Below are 25,331 nucleotides of genomic sequence, written 5' to 3'. Positions count from 1 at the left end.
GGTAATGTTCAAAAAAGTTTTTTCTTCTTACTTCTCTCACGTTTTCATCGAGAAACCTGAGATGTTTGTGCCAAAGGTCTAAGGCAGACGTGAGAAGAAGAGTTTTCACTGCATTCTCCAAGTTAGCGGTGTTTATTCGTTGCTCAATGTTCTTGAATTCGGTCACTTTCTGTGATTCTCCACGGCATATTTGAAGTACTGTAGAAGGCCGCAGTTCTTAGGGGCTGTTCACATATCTCGTCTTTTGCGCGCTCAAGTTTCTTATTTCCAATGTAGGCGTGCGGTATGCGCGCTCACAATGGAAGCGACGTGGTCGCGATTCGCACGCGTTGACGCGCCCATTTTTTCCAGGCGTGTCCGCACCGCATCAAGTTAAAAACATCTCAACTTTTCAGAATGCTGCAAGAGTACCGCGGGTCATGTGACAAGAACTAAACATTCAGCTTCATCCTTTCCCGTAACAACGTTGAAAGCTCAGCTAAGATGAAGGAACAGCTGATCATAGCTGTATATGGATTGCCATTTTGAAATAAATTTAGTAGAAACGCTACTGAAAGCGTTTTTTTTTGTGCTGCAATTCCATTTATCCTTTGCTGAAATTTCCATGTCTTCATGGAGAGCGCGCATCATTGTTGCTTAGCAACGGCAGACACCTCAGGAGCGCTTCTGCCCGAGCGTTTTGTCAAGGAGAAAGTGGCGCAGCTAGCATTCTCCATGCGTTTTCAGGCGCGATTTGTGAACGGCCCCTAATCATTCATTAATTATTTTTAGCTTGCATACATCTTCAAATATGCCATGGATAATCACAGAAAGTGACCAAATTAGGTTTTATTGTGAACTTTTTTAAAAAAAAATTTTTTTTGTGAAATTCGAATATCATTTTTATTTATCGAATAATTAGAGCAGAATGAATATTCGAATGTTCGACTATCCATGCACACCCCTAGTCAATTGATATATGTTTTTTGACAGCCGATGCTGATATCTTGGAAAGCAGGGGGGCCGATGGTCGGTATAAAGCCGATATGTACCGGTCTGTGCGTCATTTGGTACTGGGCAGCACAAGACAGAATAAATAACTTACATTAAAGCTGCAGTCGGTAACTTTTGGCACTAGCGTCTGGCGGAAGAACATTGTAGCCAGAGCTACTTCTCTCTGTTTACATCTATTGCAAGTCACGTAGGTACTGTGCTACTCTGCAGTGTTGCCGATCCCAACCAGTCTAAAATAGTCAGAATTAGGGATGCTCATTTCGATTAATTTTCCCAACAGACCACCGCCGCTCGTTAATCGATTATTAACCGTTAACTGATAAGATAATAATATTGAATTGGCATTAAATAGAAATAAAATTGATGCGTATCTGTGACCCTTTAAAAAAATACAAACTTTTTTTTTTTTTAATCAAAGGGTTTATTTTAACGTGCAAAGTGCAAACAGCAGCATACAGAACAGATCAACAACAGAACCTGGATTCAGTTTAAATTTCCACGCACCTGCAGCATTTCTGACAGTGAGAGAAAAATTGAATAAAATAATACAAATAAAAAACAAAATAGGCCTACACTAAATATATTTTTTAAACTTAATTAACAAATTAAGATGACAAAAAGAAAACACTGAATCCGTTTGAACGAAGCTTTCAAAAACCGGAAATTTTATTTCATTAGACTAAGATTTTTCGTTAAATAAAAATAGCAGCCCTACCTCAACACCTTGTGTAATTTTTATTTTTAAAAAGTAACATATCATCGTGATGTGGGGTCAGTCTGGAGCACAACCTGTTGACCTGTTGAAAATGTTTACTTTCGGTTAACGGTTAAACGGTCAATATGAGCATCCCTAGTCAGAATATATATATTTATTATAGGTGTACCATAGTGATTAAGGATAAGACAAAAACACGGTTTGGAAAAAGGATTCATGATGTACTCGCTCATTATATATTATTCATGTTATGTTGGTGCGATGTTACGAGGACGCTGCTAATAAATGTTATATGCAAATACACAGTGGATTAATTTTTTTATTATATTTACAATATACCACAGTTTTTATGCCAGTCGTATCATTTTATTTTGTTATATTTATGCTTCACACCTTAATGCCCGGTCCGTGAAAATATTGTCTGACATTAAACTGGTCCTTGGTGCTAAAAATGTTGGGGACCGCTGCTGTAACCAACAGGGCACTTAGTATTCTTGGAAGTTTGTGTGCACTGGGAATCATATTTTTCAAATAAAGCCAGAGTAACCCTCATTTTACATACAGCACAAAGTGAAAATGACATGAATATGACAGTGGGCATATGCATAAAGCACAGCATAATTTGAAATTATGAGTTTATAGTTAAAGCATTCAATTCACACGGACCGACCGTCACACAGAGAACACGCGGTCATGCTGGATACACATACACACTTCACAAGAGTTTGCAAGGTTTGTGGAATTAAATGTTCATTAGTCATTCAAAGATTTGTTTAAATTATATAAATGCGAATTTGCTTTATGCTGACAGCAAACGAGAAAGTATTATAACTTTTACCTTTCTATTACTAATAGGCCTGATATAAAAGCAATTGTTATAATACTTTCTGTATACATTAATTCATTTGTCTAACCATTCTATCTGATTATTAGACCGACTTCTATCTGTAGACAAAACTGTTAAAAATGACAATGAACAAGAGAAAGAGTGTGAGCACTAATTTGAAAATAGAGTTCATCGGTAGTGTTGCACGATTTACCAGTACTAAAAAGGTATTGTGATATACACCGCTTTTAAAAATTATACGATTCCAAATTTTTTTTTTATTACCGTTACATTAAGAATGAAAGCATTTTAATAAGAGCTGTATTTCCTTATTTGCTTCGATGTGTGACAACAGGACAGTATGTGTTAAGTGATCTGCTTCCCTGCATGAACACTGGCCATGCCAAACTCTATATATAAGCATAGCGCAGCACTGCTTAAAGTTATCAACATTTTAGGAGTGAATAAGAAACATGCATGAATGAGAAAATAAAGCATGGGACGTGCTTGATTTTTAAACGTGTTAAGGGCAATGGACCTTTTTCATATTTCCAGGCTTCTCAGCAGCGGAAATCATCATAGTTGGGTTAACTTGAAGAGAGTCGTGAATGGGAGAGTACCACAAATATATATTTTGCACTTCCATTTGTTCAAATAGCAAAATAAAAACTTGGAATAACTTTCAATAAAAGGATTTTTTTTTTTTAGATCAGACAATGGCAGTCAGAAGACAGAACAATGTCAAATTTACCAACCCTCCCATAGACGCTGCATTAGAAAAACCTTGCGTTAGCGTTAACAGTTTTTTTTTTATTTGATGCAACGGTGATATAATACAAAGTTCACTTATATTAAATATGAATATTAAATATTAACAGCAGCATTCCGGGTCTGATCCCTGCCAAAACAAAAAGTCTTTTTTTCCCTTTCACAACAAAAAAATCAGAGGCCACAGTGGCATTCTAGCAACATTAGAGGCTAAACTCTGGAGCTAGAGCTCACGGGGAGGCTGTGTGTGCTTCTACTTGTTTTCTAGGCAGGTGACAAGGAAGTGTGTTACACAACTGGAAACCAGTTCTCCAAACTGTGGTAAAATATAGGCCATGACGCAGAGTCGTCAGCTGTCGATTAAAAGCCAGTTGTGTGAAATGAGCTCTTTGAGTGTGTTGAATGGGGTGGTTGCTGGTCCTGTGTCTTTATAGGACCCCCTGGAGAGTTCAAACAGAGTGCTTCGATCACGCTGATCTTTTGCAACACGATTAAAGGCCTGAAACTATTGGCCAGCTCTCTGAGTCTTTCTGTTCTTTTTTTAGACTCTGCAGGGATGCTCCTCTTGTTGGCTAAGCTATCAACAGGCTCCATTGAACTATTTGAGGTTTATGAAGCTCCTCTTCAAAAACTATTCACAGGTGTCCTACACGCACACATCGATGATGGTTTGGACTTCCCCATGGTCTGTTTATGTGGTTTTGTATGACTTTGTAATGCGAGTTATTACTTTTTAACAGGCCACCTGTAGATTCCTTCACCCACAGATGGAGGTTTTCATGCCTGACCAGCTGCTCTGAGGAGTTTCCATGGCTTTCAGAAGATTTGCTCAGCCCACTGCTGGGAACAATCAATGACTGTGCTGGAATTCTTGATTGCATATGCAAATAAAGAGTCATGTGTCTACTTGTTGGTTCTGCAGCTTCGAGCCTCCAGCTGCAGTCCATGTGATGACAAAATGCATGGAAATGCATTTTCTTGGATGAAACACATGGTGTCAACAGGAAGTTTACTGGGTCCCACAGGTTTCAGATGAGCATCGGCCCATTTTATTGGTTACAAAAGATGTGAGCAGTGAAAAATCAAGTCAGCAACAGTTACTCCCTATACACTCCTTGTTCTTGTTCATATTGTTATTATTGAATGAAATGTTTAGCTGTTGCATGAGCTCATGGGAAAAATAGGCGTTTCTCCAGGAAATGGAGGTTCTTTTGTGTGCTAGTCAGTCTTTACTGAACAAGAGGGAAATGGAGACCCTTAACTCCACACCACACCACAGTCCATCTGCTTCATCTTAACCTTTCCATCACAGCTTTTTGCCAATGATTACTGACAGCTGCCAAAGGCCAAGCTCATCTAGTAGCCTGTGTGGAGGTCAGGCAGCAGTGTGAAGACCTCTGAAAGATGTCATGGTAAAAGTTCAATGAAAAGATTGTTGGTAACAGGTTGATCAACATGATTGACATGCTTGGCTGTTATACAGGAGAGAGCTGCAAACCAGAGAAGTTCACAAGTCTTTCACTTGTAGTCTGAGTCAAATCTGAAGTCTTTATTACTGGAGTCTGAGTCGAGACTCTTTGGTCAAATCTTTGGTCACAAGTCCGAGTCGAGTCTCAAGTCATTTAATGGCTTGCTAAAAAGACCCCATTCAGAATCCTCGTACTGAAATCTTCCATATTTGCAAAGCTGCTTTATAGGTTATAGACAAAATATATGATCTGTGATCTGCTTTGTAAAAAAAAAAAAAAAAAAAAAAAAGAGGTGTAAGGTTAACATACATCCAGCCTGTTACTTATGTTTCCTGTTAGGCTTATATTATTTAATAATTAATTAATATTCTTTAACTGAAAGAGATTGCAATGCTTTATATGGTTACATTTATTTTGATGATCCTCTTAGTCTATTTGCAACTACATGACAACTAAAGGCTGATGTATACTTCTGCGTCCGACCTACACCGTAGGCTATGCGTCAATTTTCATTTATACTTCTGCGTCGTTGTCGGCGTCATCGTGCAGTACACATGCAAACCGATAGTGCGCAGTGTCCACGTGCATGTTGCTGGTGTAACCTGCAGTACCAGGAACAAAAGCCAAAGAAGAAGCGGCTCATCGGAGAAGCATTATAGCCGTGACGGCGGCAGATAAATCATTATTTAAAATTACAAAAAGGAGACAACAACCAATACAAGGCAAACCAATATTACAATAAAAATAATTTAAAGCAAATGTGTTATATTACACATTCATCTGATCTGATATCTGGCTTTTTGAGAAAAATATATAATAATAATAATAATGTAAGTATCCTAAGAAAGATGGCAAGATATGAGACTTATAATTATAACTATGAGCAATATAATCGATATAATCCAATCCAACCTAAGTGAATGCAACATTTAAAAATGTGTGTTATAAATCATCATACTCTTAAAAAATATAACCACAAATAAGTAAATATTATAATACATAAAACATTTTCTTAAGAATATTCATAAGATGATACTACTTTATTACAATGCATTATGCATTCATTATAATGCATTTAGAATAACCTTTTAATTTATTATAAAAAGGGGTTTCATAGAAACTGTTACCAGAAAAATAACTATATTTGCAGCATTGTTGTTTTCTGCTTTGTTTTAGTGAAAAGTAATCTATAATATTGCCTCTCACTGTGTTTCTGTTGTTGTTAAAATTGACGCGTCATTCGCAGCTCTTGAACTTGGTGCTGGCGTGCATCTGGAGAGAGATCGCACAGAACTGAAAGGACTTGAATAAAGTGCATTTGGCTTTACATACTAAAAAAACTAGAGGATACACCATAAACGATCCTGAGCGCTTGTTATGTGATCTGCTCCACTGTTTTGACTAGCTGTTCACTTAAAATAGTGCTGCCGTTACAGTTTGCAGTCCGGATGGATGACGGTGCAGATGCTGTCCACCTATTGAAAATCAGTTATAGAAGTATTTAAGGATCAAAGACTCAAGGGAGTCCTTTTCCTCGAGTTGGAGTCATTCAGGTCATTGGTAACATCGCGCGAGGCAAATAAGAGGGTGACATCTAGTGGAGAAGACTAATAATTAGATTAACGTTAATCTTACGATCAATGTTTGCGGAAATAAATATGGGAAAAAAATTGATTTGTGGCCTTTGACAATCGATTTTGAATCGACCACATTTTAAAAAACAATTAATCGAAAAATATTTTACCCGGCCCTATTAATTAATAAAATCTATTTCTTGATTCTTGATAATTTCATTATTTTTGATGGCATCCTCACTTCACAGCATTTTTACACAAGTCTCTAAAACTTTGCAAAGTACTATAGCTTTGCACCTTGGTTTCTTGAAGTGTCTTCTTGGAGACACAGTTCTTCAGGATTTAGTCTGTCTCAGTCTGTTCTGTTTCTTCATGTTATTCCAGACAGACTGGATGATGGTGAGATCAGATCTCTGTGGGGAACACTGACTGTTGTCAGGCTCCTTTTGCAAACAAAAATCTCACTGTATTACAATTATTGGCAAAAAAAAATGTTTGGAAAAGTCAACTGATATGTCCCACTGACACACTACAGCAAAACATAGAAATAACTGACTTAAAACCATGTTTTGTTGGAGAAAATACTAGTGGCCTAAGACTTTTACACAGTACTGTAATTACAATTGAAGATAACTTTGTTCCATTATAATATATTTTATAAGGAAATGTGATGGCACCGCTGAATTTTCTTTAGCCATTATAGTCTTCCATGTCACATGATACTTCAGAAATATATGCAGATTTGGTGCTTAGGAAACATTTCATATTATTAGTGATCAAACAGTGATACTTAATATTTTTGTGAAAACTGTCATACTGTTTACAGGATTCTTTCATAAATGGAACTTTATGAATTGTTTAATTATTTTCAATTATATCCACTGATACTGCTTATTAATTACACTTGTATGGTTTGTATGGATGATGGATCCCTGCCAGTTTACATGTGAATGTACAGTATGTGAATCAGATCTTAAATGTGTGTCAGATGGATCAATGTGGAGGCGTCTTTTGGTTAGGAAGTGGGTGAATGGTGAAGGCGGAGTGTAGTTTGGTGTGCTCATTTTTTTTTTTTTAATGCATTTTTATTTTCAGACCGTTACAGATACCCATCTCTTGTATTGCTGTAAGACTACAAGCTCTCCAGTCTGACTGCTGTTCTTTGCATTAGCTCCCTTTTTTCTGTGCAAACTAGCGCTTATTTTTTAAAGGTATGAATTGACTGGGTGGATAGAGGCAGAGCCGGGGCAGTGCACCTACATCAGGCAGGAGGGGTGGCATTTATATTTCTGGGTGATTGTATTGGGTGGGAAGCATGCAATCTGAGATCGCATGCAGTTGCTGAATCGTGTGCGTGCTGTTTTTTTTTTCTCCTTTCAGTTTTAAAATCAATCACGTTCAGCAAGGAAGGGAGAGGAGGAGGATAGGTGGGGGATTCAGTAATGCATTTGTGTGTGGTGGGGGGGGGGTAGTATTTTGCCCTGGATAGTATTGTGCTGATAGATGATAGTATTAGATATTGTCTGTGGCTGATGTCTTTGATAGTAACAAGTCAATTATTATTACTATTATTACTACTATTATTATCAGGGTAGTATCTATAATACTATTATAAGTTTCTATTATTGTCTAATTAATATTAGGGCTTAATTGTTCCATCATATTTATTTTTCTGCATTTTTAGAGTGTTGTGTAATAACCAATCCCACACGATTCTATTGAGTTTATGAATGCAGTGGCCAATCAGAGACTTTCAGATTAGTCATCGCTTTTTTAAAGCGCATAAACTCTCGCTTGATTGTCAGTGTCATGATGTTGTCAGTGATGTGGTATGATAATGTAAATGTTCTTTGCTCGTTATCTGTAGCTTCTGTTTGAATAACTGAGGAAATGTTAGTATTTATAATTAGTAACTTACAATGTTTTTATTAAATTGTCATGTTAAATACAAATTCAGTCATTTAAAACCTATTCACATTACGTCCATATGCTACTTGACTAGAAAGGTATAATGTTTAGTTAATAGATTACACTAAAGCATCTTTCACACAAAAATTCTGGAAAATACACGGATAATCTATCCATTGATTTGTCCGCTGATTGTTTGATTGTGGTTCATTCACTCTGCCAGTGATTTTCTGAAATTTATGTGTGCGTTCATATGCATTCTGTAAAGATCCCATAAAGACAATGTGACATTATGATGTGATGTGTAATGTGAAGTGTTCTGTTTCACTTAAGCCGGCTCCCTCATCTCTGGGATTTAACATTAGGTTGATTTTAGACTTTATCCTGGAGTTGGTTCACTCTCCGGCTATGAAACTAAGTTAATAATTAAATAAGTTGAATAAGCATGATAATATAGTGTATCGGTGATCTCACAGGCTGACGATATGACTATGGAGCATATCGGCCAACACTACAGGACAGAGGATGCATGCATGGATGGAGGTATTAGGTGTGTGTTAAATCAAAAAATAAAGACAAAATGACTGGACTGGAAAGGAGTGTCCATGTGTGCATTGGGAGGGTGGGCAAACGGGAATATCTCTTTTGTGAAATCATCACCACCCACAGGACTGTGCTTTGCTGGCTGCTGGCCCTGTAGGTGGAGTTTCCTTCCTATAGGCCAAATGTTGGAGGTGCCTTGTTGATTTCGACTTACTGGGTTGGGCCTTTTCCTCTCCTTTCCACTCCTTTCCAAAAATGCTTTACGTCAGGTGGCTTGGATCACCCTTTATGGCAGCTGAGACTTGTATGACACAGTTGGAAACTCTGGCTAGCACTTGGTATACCTTGGCACAGAGGACATTTATAAGGCCTTCAGGGAGTTTGGAGGCCCCTTAAAATTTGAAAATGATTGATGACTGAAGTGTATATATTGGGATCTCCTGCACTGGTACAGCTTAGCTAAATGATGCCAAAAAGGTTTTTTTTTTTTTTTTTTTTGCAGTGATGCCGCAGAAAAATACTTTGGTTCTCGAAGGAACAATTATCATATATATTATTTTTATATTAATTATTATATATATATATATATATATATATATATATATATATATATATATATATATATAAAATGATGCTGTCTTTCTTGATGCTGTATTCTGGATCAGTTGTAGAGGCTTGATAGGACATGGAGGAAGGCCAACCAGGAGAACATTACAATAGTCCAGTCTGGAGAGAACAAGAGCTTGGACAAGAAGTTGGGTGGCTTGCTCTGACAGGAAGTGTCTAATCTTCCTAATGTTGTATAAGGCAAATCGAACCGGGTCGTTGTAGCAATATGGTCTGTGAAGAGTAACTGATGATCGACCACAACTCCTAGGTTTCTGGCTGTCCTGGAAGGAGTTATGGTTGATGAATACAGCTGTATAGAGTAGTTGTGATGAAATGAGGGGCTAGCTGGAACCACCAGTACACAGTCTTAGAAAGGTTGAGCTAGGTGATGGTCATTCATTCAGCTAGAATTGTCACTCAGACAGGCTGCAATGCGAGCAGCTACCGTCGGGTCATCTGGTTGGAATGAAAAGTAGAGTTGGGTATCATCAGCATAGCAGTGATAAGAAAAGCCATGCTTCTGAATGACAGATCCTAATGACATCATGTAGATGGAGAAGATAAGTGGTCCAAGTACTGAGCCTTGAGGAATCCCAGTAGCAAGAAGTTGTGTCTTAGAAACTTTACCCCTCCAAGACACCCTGAAGAATCTATCTGAGGGCTTCAGTAACCAAGAGCAGGGCAGTCTCAGTTGAGTGGCCGCTTTTGAAGCCAGATTGGTTGCTGTCCAGGATGTTGTTCTGTGCAAGAAACATAGAGAGTTGGTTGAACACAACTCACTCAAGTGTCTTTGCAATGAATGGAAGAACGAATACCGGTCTGTAGTTTTCTAGAAGTGCTGGATTTAGAGAGCGTTTCTTAAGCAGTGGGCTTACCCGAGCCTGCTTAAATGCTGAGGGAAAAGTTCCAGAGTGTAGAGAGCAGTTGATAATGTGAGTATGACTGAAGAAGAAGAAATGGCTTGAAGGAGGTGAGTGGAGATAGGATCAAGTGGACAAGTAGTAGGATGAGGAGAGAAAGTGTATATTAGTCGTTATGAAGTTATCAACAGTCTATGGTGTGGAGAATTGGTCACTGATGGTTCTGGTCTTATTTGTGAAGAAAACTGCAAAGTCGTCGGCTGCATGTCACTGTCCTCATCATGACCACGCACACACACACACACAAACACACATACACACAAACACTTACCTATAAAGGGGGGCCTATAAAGAACATTTTGCCCAATGAAAAGATTTCATGGATGTTAAAGGATCTTCATGGAACAATAGATACAAATAAAGAACCTTTAATTTTCAGAGTGTCGACAGTAGATTTGTTGAGATTTGCATTTAGGATGGTTGTTTCTAAGAACAAACACTCTCTGTGTGGGAGTTTGTGTGTGTGTGTGTGTGTTTGTATGAAGGCCAAAGCAGATGGACCCCCCACTGTAAGTGTCTGGTGAAGGTCATCTGGGACATGCTGTCACACAGAGCAAAGGTAGGACAGCTGGGCATCGGGTCGGTGATGTGTACAGGTGGGCATTACTAAACAGCTACCCACAGCTACTGTTTGACTTTAAAATGAAGGCTTTGTTCAACCACAGACCCTCTACACGCGTGCTACAACCAAACCAGACTGTGTCATGGTCTACTTAGCTATTCTTTGGTTACAGTATTGTCCCTAGAAGTTTCCACTGAATATTACAACCTTCTTTTGGTGGCAAGCAAGGGACTTACAAAAAAATAAATGAAGTAAGTGTAGTTTGTGTATACTGTGTATTTTATCATAAAAATTGTGTGTTTTTACTCTAAAAGTTCTTGTAATTGGTATTTTGAGCTATTGTTGCAGATAATAACTGTAATAAATTAAATGTTGTAAATTAGTAATGTACTGATATAAAAATTCTGGAAAGTGTTTATAAAAATCATATAAAAACATTAAAAGAAAAAAAGTCTATGAATCAGTTAAAATGTGTATATATAATGCCCTTATTTAAATAACCAATTATACAATTCATATTTTGGGGTCAGACTTTTATTCAGCAAGTACAGTGTGCATTAAAATTATAAAAGCAAAGAAATAAAATCTGCAAAAAAGTATCACAATATAAAGTATCTAAATAAATGAACAGCACACCTGATTTCAACATTGATAACAAAATGAAATGCTTCTTGAGACCAAGTCAGTATAATACAATTATTTCTTAAGGATCATGTGACACAGAAGACTAAAGTAGACTGGAAATTCAGCTTGACCATCACAGGAATAAATTATATTTTAAAATGTATCAAATTATGATAATATTTCACAATATTACTGTTTTTACTGTATTTTTGATTAAAACAATGCAGATTTTGTAAGCATAAGACACATAAAAAAATAAAAAACATTGAGCTGATCCCAAATGTTTGAAAGGGGTATAGGTAAGTGTTTGTGTGTGTGGTCATGATGAGGACAAGTCAAACTAAAGTGTAACTTTCACTCTCAATGGGCTGTAACTTTATCTTGAAATCAAGTGTCTTGTTCTTTTGTTCACGAGTATATTTGAATGTGTGTGACTGTAATGGAAGGTACAGTGCTTTAAATATTTAGTTTGTTTGAATTAGCAGCAGGTATTCTCTCTCTTTGTGTCCATCTGTCTTGCTCTCTCACCTCATTTTGACTGTGTCCCCACTGCGACGAGTGAGCGATGAAGTCGACTTCATGTGCAGCACTGCTGATTAATTATTGAACAGTGGACGTGATGGAGTCTTGCACATAGTGCATAACAGAGAAGTCACTGTGTGAAAGGATGACTGATGTCAAGAAAAAAAGAGCGATGGTTTACAAGCTTCATGGCAACACACAAACGGCAACATGCATGCTTCATTTGCTCACTTTCAGAAATGTTTGCAACTGTACTTTGCCTGCACTTTAAAAGTAGCAGTACTTTGTATTTTGAGAATTATTATTATTATTATTTTTTTACAGTGACTTAAAAATAAGATGCGTTTACCTAAGGCAAAATTACAGATAATGTACCTTATCCTATTGCTTTTCTTCACCAAGAATTAATTACATTTGAATTAATTTTGAACTGTCTATTTATCATAGTAACCTGAAAAATCCTGAACAAACTTATCACTGTTATCACAAGTATTAGGTTGAACTTTTCAAAGTTGATCAGAAATGCTGATTTGAGGACCTGATAATACACTTATACTACATAATAGCGCAGCTGATAATTGTTCACCTTTAACTGACAATACAGTGTATACAGGATACATTAGTTGAACAATTCATAATTAGATTTTACATGATAGGCTCTCTTTCAGAAGTTAAAACCATTCTCGATGAATGGTTGATGCGGAAAAGAGAACAAAGCTAAACTTTACTCTCATTTTTGGAGTGCTTCTTGTTTCGCTACCAAAAACAGATTACTAGTCCAATGGTTACAGGAACGTCAGTACTCAGACTCATAATAGGAAGCTACTGATGGGCATAGTGTGTTTGTGTGCGAGCATGAGCATGTGTTCAGATGACACAGAGACAAGCCTAAACATAACATTCAGCTGTCATCACTTAAACAACCTCCTGGGGGAAAGGCACAAAAAACATGGGGAAAAATGCTTCCTTAGAACTCCCCGTTTTCCTACAAACTGATAGCGTGTTTAGATTAGCTTAGAAATATAGCCTGTGGAAACAGAAAAGTTTGCGGTTAATTAACCATATAATAATCAACCGCAAACGGAGGGCTGCTTGGATAATGTTGACGTGAAGTCGGTGTTTTGACCGTACACACAAGGGCGGACATCTTTCATTTTAATCTTTCTGAAGAAAGAGAACAGTTTGTCTGTTGGGTTGTGTTTTGAGTCTAAGCTCTCATTAGGCATAGCTTTCTAAACAAATCCTTCGAAGCCGAAGTTAGTGATGCTTTTTATGATGTTTGTGTACGAAGGTTCCTCAAAAGGGAACCTGGTTTCAGTCGGGCTTCCAGAGCACAGTAATGATCTAAAATGAATTCAAGTGAGCTTTGGATAGAAGCAAGCATTTGAGACTACAATACTTATTTCTGGGTAAAAAATTTTGTCATTTTTAAGTAAAATTCTTTTAATTGCTTCATCAGACACCATTTTTTATTAACTTCCACCATCTGTCAAACCACATGCACAGAATTCTGGGATATTGTAAGCTGTCAACGAGACATCTATTCTATCAAAATCCAAATAGATTAAAGCATTATAGTACAGAGGATGTCACTGGTATTGGATGTGAATGTGTCTTGATACGTTCCCACCTCCTAATACAGCATTTTTATAATCTGATGTGATATTGACCTTTCTTATGTTTACATTTTCTCTCTTTTTGCATTTAGTCATACTTCGTCACTGACTATGACCCTACGATTGAAGACTCCTACACAAAACAGTGTGTGATCGACGAGAGGCCTGCGCGGCTGGACAGTAAGTACGCTAATGGATGAAGGAGTCCGATTGTCAAACATATCACAGGATGTAGGGAAACAACATACTGCTTTCTGGCAGCAAAGATGAAGCACTTTATGACTTCATAATACTTCACAGAGATCAGATAAATTACAATTTTGTAAAAAAAACAATTATGTTCTGTGCATTATGCATATTTGTACTGGAGGGGTTATAACAAATGTACTGTAATATCACTTTAGACAAAAACACATAAAATAACTACTAACTCCAGTATACATATTTTACATGGCTTGTGAAATAGTGTGTATAAAGGCTTAAAATACTTTAAATTGAAAAAATAGAACATATTTTGGAAAATGTCTGGTTTTGTTTAGACCCCAAAATTCTTTGAAATATGTTTCGTGTTCCACAGAAGTGAAGAAAACTATAGTTTTTATAGAAGAACACATAGTTCTTGAATAACAGAGTCATTTGAATATTGTGTTAGACAGCAGAGGGCCTTCGAATCAAAAAGATACAGTCACACAACAGCAGAATGAGATTTTCTATATTGTGATGTACATCTGAGTCTAAAAGATTATGATAAAAAATGTAGGGCAGGGACTTGGTTCTATCTGTCACTTATTAATGGGATTTTTAGATCTAGGCATGGCACGTAAATGTAGAGCGGGGGTGAATGCTAGCATGCAGAAGTGGAGTTTAGACTAAACAAATGATTGGAGAAGTCCAGCTTATGCCACAAGAAAGAAGTCGTTCATTTTACTGGAAAATCGAGTTCTTACATCCTGATTAAAAATAATGAGGTCAAACAAAACGTCATTAAATGAAACATGCATTGTTCAAAATAAAGCATGGTTCAGACTACTCGATTTTAGCCTGATTTCGGCACGATCTGCTTGACATGAGGTGTTGTGGGGATTTGTAAATGACAATGGGTGTCGGGACTTATTTCGTGTAGTGTGTCAGAGTGGACGACAACTGATGCCACGTCTGCGATGCTTCATGATGTCACCACAGAAAGACTAGCACGTTTAATTTCTGCATATCTGTGATACTGGCCAGTGGGAGCATTCGTACATGCTTTCAAACAACTGAAACAAATGAAAGACAATGGTATGGGTCCTGCTAGGTGGAATTTTAAAATGGAGGAAATGTTTCGTGGATCTTTGGCAATAATACTCCTGCTGCATTTATGGTGTTTCCTCGCGGGACTAGACTGAAAAACTGTTAAATAAACATTATTTTACCTCAGTTCTCTTTGACAGTCCACACTGTCCTCTTCATGCAATCCAGATTTGTGTCCACTGTCAGGTTTTCTTTCTGTTTGGGTGACAAGACAGGGCAAAACACACTGCTCGCCATTGTTTGTTTACGCTCATGACACCGTCTGTCTAGTCCCGCCGTATCAACGACAGCACGCACGTCGTTAAAGATGTGTAGTCTGATATGTTACTTGTTCATGACACAACAAAATTTAGGAGTCAAAATCGCATAATCAGACATATTGACTGTCGTAAAAGACAAAAAAATAAATAAAAATGTTGTTTGAACCAGCTTAAGATGCATTTAAATAACTGACAAGGTGAATTTTAATGTGGTTTGATCACTGAAAACGCAAATGATGCATGTGATTACAGGTATTACTTAAGGCTGTTATGAGTTAAAGAAGGGTGCCAACTTCATACAGACGTCATTATTCAGCCTGCTGTTAGTAAATACACTTATCAGTTCTAACCCATGCCATAGATACACAACACAGAACTCCTGTTAGGCCTATAAATAAAGACATTTGAATCTAATAGGAAATCATTTAACTTAGATACAGTTGTAGTCAAACCCGTAGTGCTGATGTGGCTAAAGTGAGTGTGTGCAGTCAATGGGTGACTAATGGCTGTTCTGTGTTTGTTAGTCCTGGATACAGCAGGACAGGAAGAGTTTGGAGCCATGAGAGAACAATACATGAGGACAGGGGAGGGCTTCCTTCTCGTCTTCTCTGTCACTGACCGGGGAAGGTGAGCAACGTCCCACTCACGTTTTCTCTCAACCTTTCTCTCTTTCTTCCCCTTTCCCCTGCATTGTCTGTCTCAGTTTCACTTTCATTCTGTTTTTGCCTTTCCAGTTTTATGAATGCCCCTCCTCCGTACACTAACTGTCAAATTCGAAGCGTGCTAATTTACGCCCCAGGTTTAGTCTCGTTGAAACCCAGTACATGTAAATAAACAGATCTCGCACACATTGCAGTGTAGGTTCTCAAGGAATGCGGTGTGTGATCACCGGGTTTGTGCCCTCTTAGTGTCCTTTCCACTTTGTGTTTATGCTGTAAACAGTCTTTCCTTCCTTCGTTTACATTATCCTGCTCAGAGCCGATGGCACAGGCCTATCTGAACACACTCTCTCTCTCTCGCAATCTCTCCAGAGTCCATGACAAGCATTTCCTCCTCCTGCATGACATTTAAACGACTCGAACTGTTAGAATCAACAGAGACCTCATATCAGTGTCCTTCCCTCCCCGGCCTACACACGCTGCTCTCCATGTGCCAGCTTCTAGCTGTCTTATAGTGTTACTGGAATGTTTTATAGCAGCGACATGAGAACCGTGCGACCTCATGTCATACTGTGTACTGTAATGCAGTTCTGTGGCCCAAAACAGAGAGATGGCTGCTCATCAGCTGGAAGGGTGGGCTTGCATTCCTTTTAGGTTTTGTGGCGAGGAGGAGCTCTGGTTTGTGGGTGAATGTGTGTACTTTCATTTCATCCTTTCTGAAAATGTCTTCACTAGCGATGCTTGTTATATTGGGACTATATGGTTTATCGGCTAATTATAAAGAGTTTTTGGTATTAGTTCCCCTCAAGTTGACACACCAGGTGTCTTAGCAGAAAAAAACACTAGGGTAGTTCATTTTAGAGTGTTGTTGTCTTAACTTTGAAATTTGCAAACTTTGCATTTCATTTTAGTTTGTTTCATATTTTGAAACCTAATAAACTTCAAATGTTTTGACTCAAATTTCAGTAAAAAAAAAAAAAAACATATTTCAGTATTTTTGTTAGATAAAGGCATTTTTAAAACCACTACATACTATGTTTTTTTTTAATAGATTAATATTTCTATTCAGTAAGAGTGCATTTGTCAAAAATGATAGTAAAGACTTTCACATTGTTACAAAAATATGTATTTATTTTAAATAAATGCTAATCTTTTGAACGTTTTATTCATCAATGGATCCTGAAGAAAATGCATAATGGTTTCCACAAAAATATATTATTTATAACGGTTTTCAACATTGGTTATATCAATGAATGTTTAGAGCAGTATATCAGTATATTATAATCACTGTTTACTGTATTTTTTATTTAAAACTTTAGTTGGCTTCAAATGATAGATTTTTTTTGTTTAAATATTTATTTTAATTTTATATTTATAAATTGTTTTTATTTATTAATTTATAGGGTTTGCCCCAGAATGAAAATGTTATCATCATTTATTATTTTATGACACGAGGGTGAATAAATGATGATGTTTTCATGTTTGCATTTATGTCCGTGTGTCTGAGAGAGAAAATGATTTGCTAGTTTATTTGGACCTTTTTAATGGCCATACATCATCATGTTTTCCTCAGCTTTGAAGAGATCTACAAGTTCCAACGACAGATCTTGAGAGTGAAGGACCGGGATGAATTTCCCATGATTCTAGTGGGTAACAAAGCTGATCTTGAGCAACAGAGACAAGTGAGTGGCATGAATCGCTTCAAGTACTGTCATTTCAGAGAGCTACACTGAATCAGTATTGATATGGACATTTTAACACTTTTTGTCTTCACTGCAACCCATCATGACTTGGCAGTCTGTTGTATCCATTGCATATACAGTACTCAAGTGCACAATGTCACAGTGATTAAATGTGGATGAAATTCAGTCCTGGAAATCAATGAGCTGAAAGACTGAAACATCTCAGAGAGAGTGTGTGTGTGTGTCTGTGATGGAGAGAGATGGTAAGAAAAGATACAGGGTTACTGAGTGCATAGAAATACACTCAGATTATGTTACATCGCCACCTAGAGTCTGAACAGAAAACGTCATCCTGTTGTAAATTAATTTCATCGCATGTCTTTCTGTACTCTTATGTAAAGCAACTTATAAGACATATTGTTATATTTAATATCAAACAAAAAGTAAAAATTGTGATAAGAAAATTTCATGGAGGTTTTTTTTTTTTTTCAGGTGACCCAGGAGGAGGGCCAGCAGCTCGCCAGACAACTCAAAGTCACATACATGGAGGCCTCAGCTAAGATCCGTATGAATGTAGACCAGGCTTTCCACGAGCTGGTCCGAGTCATAAGGTGTGTGTGTGTGTGTGTGTGTGTCATACAGTGATGTTTTGTGCCACCAGATGGTGGTAGCACTCAAAAAGCAGGCTGTGGTTGGAATGGATCACATGCACACTGCTTTAAAAATATGTACGTACACATTAAGCACTGATAAACACTTCACACAGTAGTATGCTACAATTTAGAGCTGAACAATTAATAGAATTCCTAATCTAGCTTTGCCATCACAGATGCCACAGTTACATAATCGTTCAAAGCGACAATTAATCGTTCAAAGTCCACTTATGTTATTCTGCGTGCTTAAGATGTTTTTTTCTTTCTACAGGTTACCTTAAGGGGTTTCCCATTTGATTTCATTTTAGTTTTAGTATAACATTACAATACCATACATATCTTTTTTTTATTTAAAGAAGAAACCGATCCATTGTATAGTTGACATTTGAGGCTTAATACTGTAGAAAAGCAATACGTTTTTTCGTTTTGAGTGTTGTTCGACTTGTTTATTTTCATATAAAAATATGGTATGCAGTTACTCCAAACAATGGTATAAACACAATTCAATGTAAATTGTGATAATCATAATTCATAATCGCAATAAAAAAAAGAGAATAATTAACTACAGTGTTGTCACATGACCTCATTATGTTGCATATGTAATACAGCCATTAGTGTCTACTTATCTCAGAAGTATTGATTTATTTGTTTGAATCCAATTTTATGGGTAAAAATGCCTTGCATTTTGACAGGCCAGTTATTTTTAACATTTACTTTTGCCATACTAGAAATGGAAAATGAAATCAGGTATATTGCATTGGGAGATACAACATTCATATCTGTATCTGGGTTTTTCATATGAGACTAAATGTTCATAGTGAGCATAATATTTTTATATTCGAGTATGATTAGTCAGCTATTCTGAACATAGCCGTAGTGAACAGATTAATAATATGTGTGCGACTTAAATGTTTTCAGTGTTATTTTAGTATAATTTATTTACCTTTATGGTGTTCGATAAGCTTGATATTTTCTTTATATAGCTTGATATTTTATAGGTATTATATTTGTATATTTTATATTTTCATTTGAATATTAATTTACATTTTAGCAATTTATGATGTCCTTTTGTCCATTTAGATTTTACGTTTAAGGTTTTTTTATATTTCCATTTAGCTTTAATTAATTTTAAAGTTTTATAATTTCAGTTTTAGTAATTTTATTAATTATCAATTTCAGTTAGTTGCCAAATTAAAGTTTTTATATTTACATTTTATTTCAGCCTTTTTTTTCAATTACAGATCATTTCAGTTTCAATTAGTTTCAGTTAACAAACAAGCTAAATAAATTGAAATGGATTCAGTTGGAAGACATGCACGTCAGATCTTAATTTAAGCTCAGAGATTTGTGCACTGAGTGTGACTTGTTTTGTCTGATTGTCACATCCTCTCACAGGAAGTTCCAGGAGCAAGAGTGCCCACCCTCGCCGGAGCCCACTCGTAAAGAGAAGGATAAGAGCGGCTGCCATTGTGTGATTGTCTAACTGGCTTCTCACTGCTGCCACTCTCCCAGCTGCTGTCACCGGTCCCTGTCCCCAACCCTGCCTTCTGACATCACATCCTGTGTGGATGAACTGGCTGCCTTTCTACATGTGCATGTCTTCAAAACAGCAGTCTCTCTCATAGCCTTATCGGGGGCATCTGTGCCTCTAGGACTTCACTACTAGAAGAACCAAACTGACACAATCTTGATCGAACTCACCATTGTACCTTCAACTAGAGTACTGACATCAGTGTGACCTACAATATGGTAATCGTGTCCCAACACTAAACATCGCTTCTTACAAATTTGCTATAAAACACACACACAATTCCGTTTTTTGTATTTTGAAGATTTCTTTTTCTCTTGCCTTGTGACATTTGTACTTTTGCTGAGATCGAAAGACTAAACGATACACCAATCGGGATTGCAGACGACTTTTAGTTCCTGATCTTTCACAAGATCTAGAGTGAGATGGTGTTCTGAAGCTTTGTGTGTGTGTGTCGTGCCATATCTGTTTTTACTTCCATATGCTAAGCAGCGACTGTACATAAGTAAAGATTCATGTGAGTTGAAACCACCTTTATAATGACAAAACTCAGTCGCAGAGTATCTTGTGTGAGATTGACAAGCTTGTTTTGACATGGATTAAAACAATAATGCACTCGCAGATATGTAAATAGATAGCCTCTAACATTATGCCAATTTTGTCAGCAGTGAAATCAGTTTCCCAACTTCTTTTTTTGTTTGTATTGTAAAGCTACTTGGCATGTATGGATTTGATTCTTTTAAAGGGATAGTTCACCTAAAAATGAAAATTTATTCACCCCTCATCGGTTTCAAACCTATTCCATACCAACACTTTTTGTCTGCGGATTTTTTATTTTTTTTTGGTCCGTAAAATGAACAGGGTTGTTTTATTTATTTTATAACATTTTCTCATATTTATACAGAGTCTGACCTGAATTGCATGAATGCAAGAGAAACAATTTCTGAGTTTGTAAAAAAAAGAATTGAGGTAATCTTGTGGTTTTCTGCTAAATTAACTAAACAAAGAAAAGAAGACGACCATAAATATTGTTTAGATTACTGTTAGTTACATTGATTATTTTATTAAATACTTTTCCAGTTTTATACAGGTAATATGTCTTTATTTATTGTATTGTTAATTTTTAATAATTAATGAAAAATCATATTTGCAATCATCATTATTATAATTATTATACATTCATACTTAATTCTTCTTTTCTTCCTTCTTTTTTGTCCTTTGCTGATCATATTTCAGAATGAAAATCGATTGTTGTTTTAGGCCCCATTGCTTTTCATTATTTGGACAAAACATATTTCAATTTGTGTTTCACAGAAGAAAGTAAGTCAAGGACAAGAGAATGTTCATATTTGGTTGAACTTTCCCTTTACGTTCTGTGATTGTGAAATGTATTCTACATGTAGCTGGATTGTTCAGCTCTGATTTCTACAGACTATCTTCAGACTCAGGTTGCTCCATTTACAGTGTTTTCACCAAGTTCATTCAGAGGTGCACAATAGGCTGTCTGTTCTCTACTAGGTACCCCACCGAGATCGATGAGACTGAGAAATAGTCACTGAAATAATTGTTTTTTTTTCTGGCCTTGTATTTCAATTCACTTTTACACTGATTTTCTTTTTTATTGGTTTGGAAATGTATTTAAGTGATCAAAACAGCGCAAGGACTTTGTTTCAAGGGGACAGTTGAACTGCTTACACCACAGGCATCTTTTAAGCATCTTTTCATGATATACATGAAAAAAACCATTTTTTTTTATTATTCAAAAGACAGAATTCATACATCAGACATCCACATTCCCTCGAGTTTTTCTTTTTTTATGGGTTGACGTCTCTGTGACATTCACACTTAAAACTGACAGGTGATAGTTTGCTTCCTGGCTTCATACTCACTATTGCATCATGCCATGTTTTATTTTCGTCTTCCTTTTTTTATTTTTTTTCAGCGTGCATTTCTGTATGAGGGATACAAATAGACTAATTTTAGTTTTTGTTTTATCATCATGTAATATAAGAAAAAAAATGGCGTTGATCTTTTGAATGGACATGATTAAATGTTTTTACTATATACTTTTATACATTATTTTCTTATCAGACCAGTTAATGAGTATTTTTATATGTTTGTAAGTGAAAATGCTCTCACGGCACAACTATGTGTATATGTAAAGAGGAGTATTTAATTATCTCGGTTTGTTTTGAACTAAAAAAAAAAGGCCTATGTATGTTGAACTGTGGTCCTTTCCTGCTTTTGTTGGACTGAAGCAGTTAACCAATCCAAACAGTCATCGACCTCATAGCCTTTAACAACTTTACCAGTGATCACTGGGCCAAAGCTTCAAGCTGATGCCCTTCTGTTATGATTCAGGTTCATATCCAAACCTAAACCTTGTCTGTTATACCAGTTAATAGCGAAATGGATGAAAACAAAAGCTAGGAAGAACAGAAGTGCATGGCTCTTCTTCTTCCCAGAGTCTGTGTACATCTAATAGACACTGTTTTATTTGTCACATATTTCCCTCCCCTGTATAGCCTCCGGTGCTATAATAAAATCTATGATTTATCTGTGATACATTATTTTTGCTTTTCCTTACAGAGGAAATGCAGTACAACAATGTTGCACAAAATTATAGCTCTCGTTCTTTAAAGGCGCTTATGTAGGATTGTATGTAGGTTTTTATTGTTCTCGAGTCTGCTGTGTATTCTTCCATGAGATTTAAAAGTGTCAGGTAACATTGTGAAGGAGGAAGGTGTCATCATTTTCGAGAATACTCCAAATTAAGAGGATCGGCTTCAGAAAAGCTGCTGTTTGCTTATGTGGTGACTGTTATACAATTAAAGTGTCAAGTAGTCAAAGTAAATCAATACTGTAACAACTATAATATAGAGTTGTTGCTGTATGTGTCAGTTTTGTAGTGATTGTAAATCTGAATGCACAGTTACTATTAAAGCTTACTCTGAGACAGGCCTTGAATGGTCAGGACTGAGTTTCCCCAAAGCATCATAAGCCTAAGTGGATTTTTAGAAACCATTGGTGCTAGTTATCACAGCAGATCTGAAGACAGACTATATCAGAAACAAGTGAAGAATGCATCATATTTGTAACTATAGAAAAGAGAGAAGGTAGACAGGCTTTAACCAAATACAGATAGTAGATTTAGATTTTTTTTTTTTTTTAGAAATTTGTTGGCTATTTTCAAGTTTTCTATTAAAAAAAGGATTGCAAGACTTACAAATGGGAAGGAAAAGAATACTGATACTCATTTTCAAACTCGATGAACGGACCGAGCAGACATAGGCTACTAGGCAACAGGTATTTTAATGTTTTAATATTGCACAGTTTTAATAAGTGTTAAGTTCTGAAAATCTCACGAAAAACTGACATGTTAAGGCTTTCAAAACCAGAGCCATGAATTATGTTTTGCTATTTGCTCAGAAGCATGTGCTATTGGGGAAAATGATATTCTAATCCTAGGTAGTTTATTGGATGTGAGTATGTGAGTGCAAATTAGCCATGAATATTATAAATTAATAAATAACTGACGACTACGTTATTTCTTTTTAAGAAAATCTTTAACCAAACATGTGCCCTCATTGTGAATTTTAACAACTGCCATTTCCCCTCTCATAGCAGTGGTTCAGTCCACCTATTTTAAACCCCTCAACCAAACGGTTTTCCAAGGCTTTCCAGCTCCACACCAGAAACATCTGAAGACGTTGACTGTAGGGAAGACGGAGGATTTAACACAAGACGCCAACAATATCATACTGCTCGGCCTCGCTGTATAATCGATCATTTGTGTCCACAGATGGCCATGGACGGACTGAGCAACAATAAGAGCATGTCATACAGTCGATGGAGTTATGACAGGTAAGGGCGCCGTTATTCTGTAAACCGACTGTAAATATATGTGTTTCTGTAACGTTACGTGTTAAATAATTAATATGATCAAATTAAATCATGACGAGAAACGCTAACGGCCAAACCAACCCTTATGTCGGGGAAAGAAGAGGCTGATTTTAACGACCGAAGTTGTGTACAAAGTTCGTGATTCGTTTGGAAAAGAACAACAGATGGTTTCTTCTAGTGAAAGTGAAAGGCATCTTGCAAACCTGATGTTGTTTTTCTGTTCGCTAAGGTGCTTGTCACAAAGCGACCATATACGTTGTTTTCTGGTTTCTGAACGGAGAATTGAACACTGGTCAGGATCAGTCAAACAGCACGTAACGGGTTGTTTTTGTTTTTAAAATAACGGTTACTGCGTATCAACATTGCTTTTGGAGAGCGAAACGTCACCGTTCTATTTCAGCACGTGCTCTTTCCTGCGCATCTCTTGTGTATTTATTAGCCAGTGTTCAGCATCCTCTCAGCTCCACTGTCAGCATCCCAATTCTCTACAGGGATTATGATATCTGCCTCGCTGCTTCTGCCCATGAAGCAGAAGATGCTGGAGTTCATCATGTCTGCAGTAGGTGACACATTTGATATTTGAGTCAAACCCAGGATGTGATTGGTATGCTGTGACTGTGCTCTCACTGCTCCCTGGAGGAACTACAAAAACATCCTCTAGTCTTGATGCCTCATAGCATTTCTCCATGGGGCGTGTTACAGTAAATCAGGGATAGTTTATAAAGCCCACCTTCTCATCATTCTGTCCCCAAATATGCACATTTATCTAGTGCGGAAGTGATTTGTTAAATGAGTAGAGCATCTTAATGTGTAGTAGGCCTACTTATGAAACAATAGGCAAACAGTAGGCTACCCACATACTACATGATGTGTTATACATTTATGTTTGTGTATTTATATATATATATATATATAATGCATATACACAGTACACACTCATTATGTAAACAAACTTATTTTGGATGTGATTGATAATTGTTTGACAGCACTATATATATATATATATATATATATATATATATATATATACACACACACACACACACACACACACACATACATACATATAATTTTATCCTTATGGGAAATTGATGTCATCTTCATCAGTAGTCAGGGGCCATACATTTTGTCTGAAGCATTTGTCCCTCCAACTTTCTCCTCCGAGACCTTAGGGGTGGGCGATATGGAAAAAATATCACAATTTTATAAATTTTTTGTCATGTTGGTTTTACTATTTTGCTAATTGTTTGAGCATTACAGCCAAACTAATTTCCCTATTATAAAGACAAAGCCTTTCCTTGAATGGCAGATATTTAGGCCAAAGAGGGCGAAGATAAAAATATTTTATTCTTATTTTTTAAATAGCAAAGATAAAAAAAAAAAGACAAAGATACACATTACAACTACACATAATATACAAATAAATCAAATAGTGCTTTATTTTCCAGGTACAATAGGTGTATTTAGCAGCATTTAAATTGAATGAACAAATAAAAATAAAACCCTATATAAACTAATTCCTAAAGCAACTCTATTACATTTCTTCAGTCAAGAGCAGTGAGTGATTTTTTTTTTCCCCTTTGTTTTTTTTGTTGTTTTATTAACATTAAAAGGAATAGTTCACTCAAAAAAAAAAAAAAAAAGATAACTTGGTTCAATAATCAGGTGCTGTTTGACAGGCTTTAGCGTCTGCCTCGGGTGTATGTG

General features: G+C 36.5%; 1 protein-coding gene, 1 long non-coding RNA gene and 1 pseudogene across 2 annotated transcripts in view; all 3 read left to right on the top strand.

The window, feature by feature from the left end:
• LOC113052020 (ras-related protein R-Ras2) overlaps positions 1-21,929 on the top strand; it is a 34,157-nt gene extending 12,228 nt beyond the window's left edge. The window contains exons 2-6 of the mRNA XM_026216264.1: positions 13,742-13,829; positions 15,724-15,826; positions 17,432-17,540; positions 18,033-18,151; positions 19,589-21,929. Coding sequence (XP_026072049.1) covers positions 13,742-13,829; positions 15,724-15,826; positions 17,432-17,540; positions 18,033-18,151; positions 19,589-19,676 — 507 coding nt within the window. The 3' untranslated portion in view covers positions 19,677-21,929. The remainder of the gene's footprint in view (positions 1-13,741; positions 13,830-15,723; positions 15,827-17,431; positions 17,541-18,032; positions 18,152-19,588) is intronic.
• LOC113052021 (uncharacterized) lies at positions 2,612-5,060 on the top strand. The gene is made up of 2 exons (XR_003276973.1): positions 2,612-3,943; positions 4,043-5,060. It is a non-coding gene; the product is annotated as an uncharacterized LOC113052021 (long non-coding RNA).
• Positions 21,930-22,419: 490 nt separating the features above from the next.
• LOC113052433 (paired box protein Pax-6-like) overlaps positions 22,420-25,331 on the top strand; it is a 66,983-nt pseudogene continuing 64,071 nt past the window's right edge.

The sequence above is a fragment of the Carassius auratus genome, chromosome 32 (assembly GCF_003368295.1).
Source record: "Carassius auratus strain Wakin chromosome 32, ASM336829v1, whole genome shotgun sequence".
NCBI lineage: Eukaryota > Metazoa > Chordata > Actinopteri > Cypriniformes > Cyprinidae > Carassius > Carassius auratus.
The sequence above is the reverse complement of the archived record's forward strand: the minus strand, read 5'-3'. Positions and strand labels throughout refer to the sequence as shown.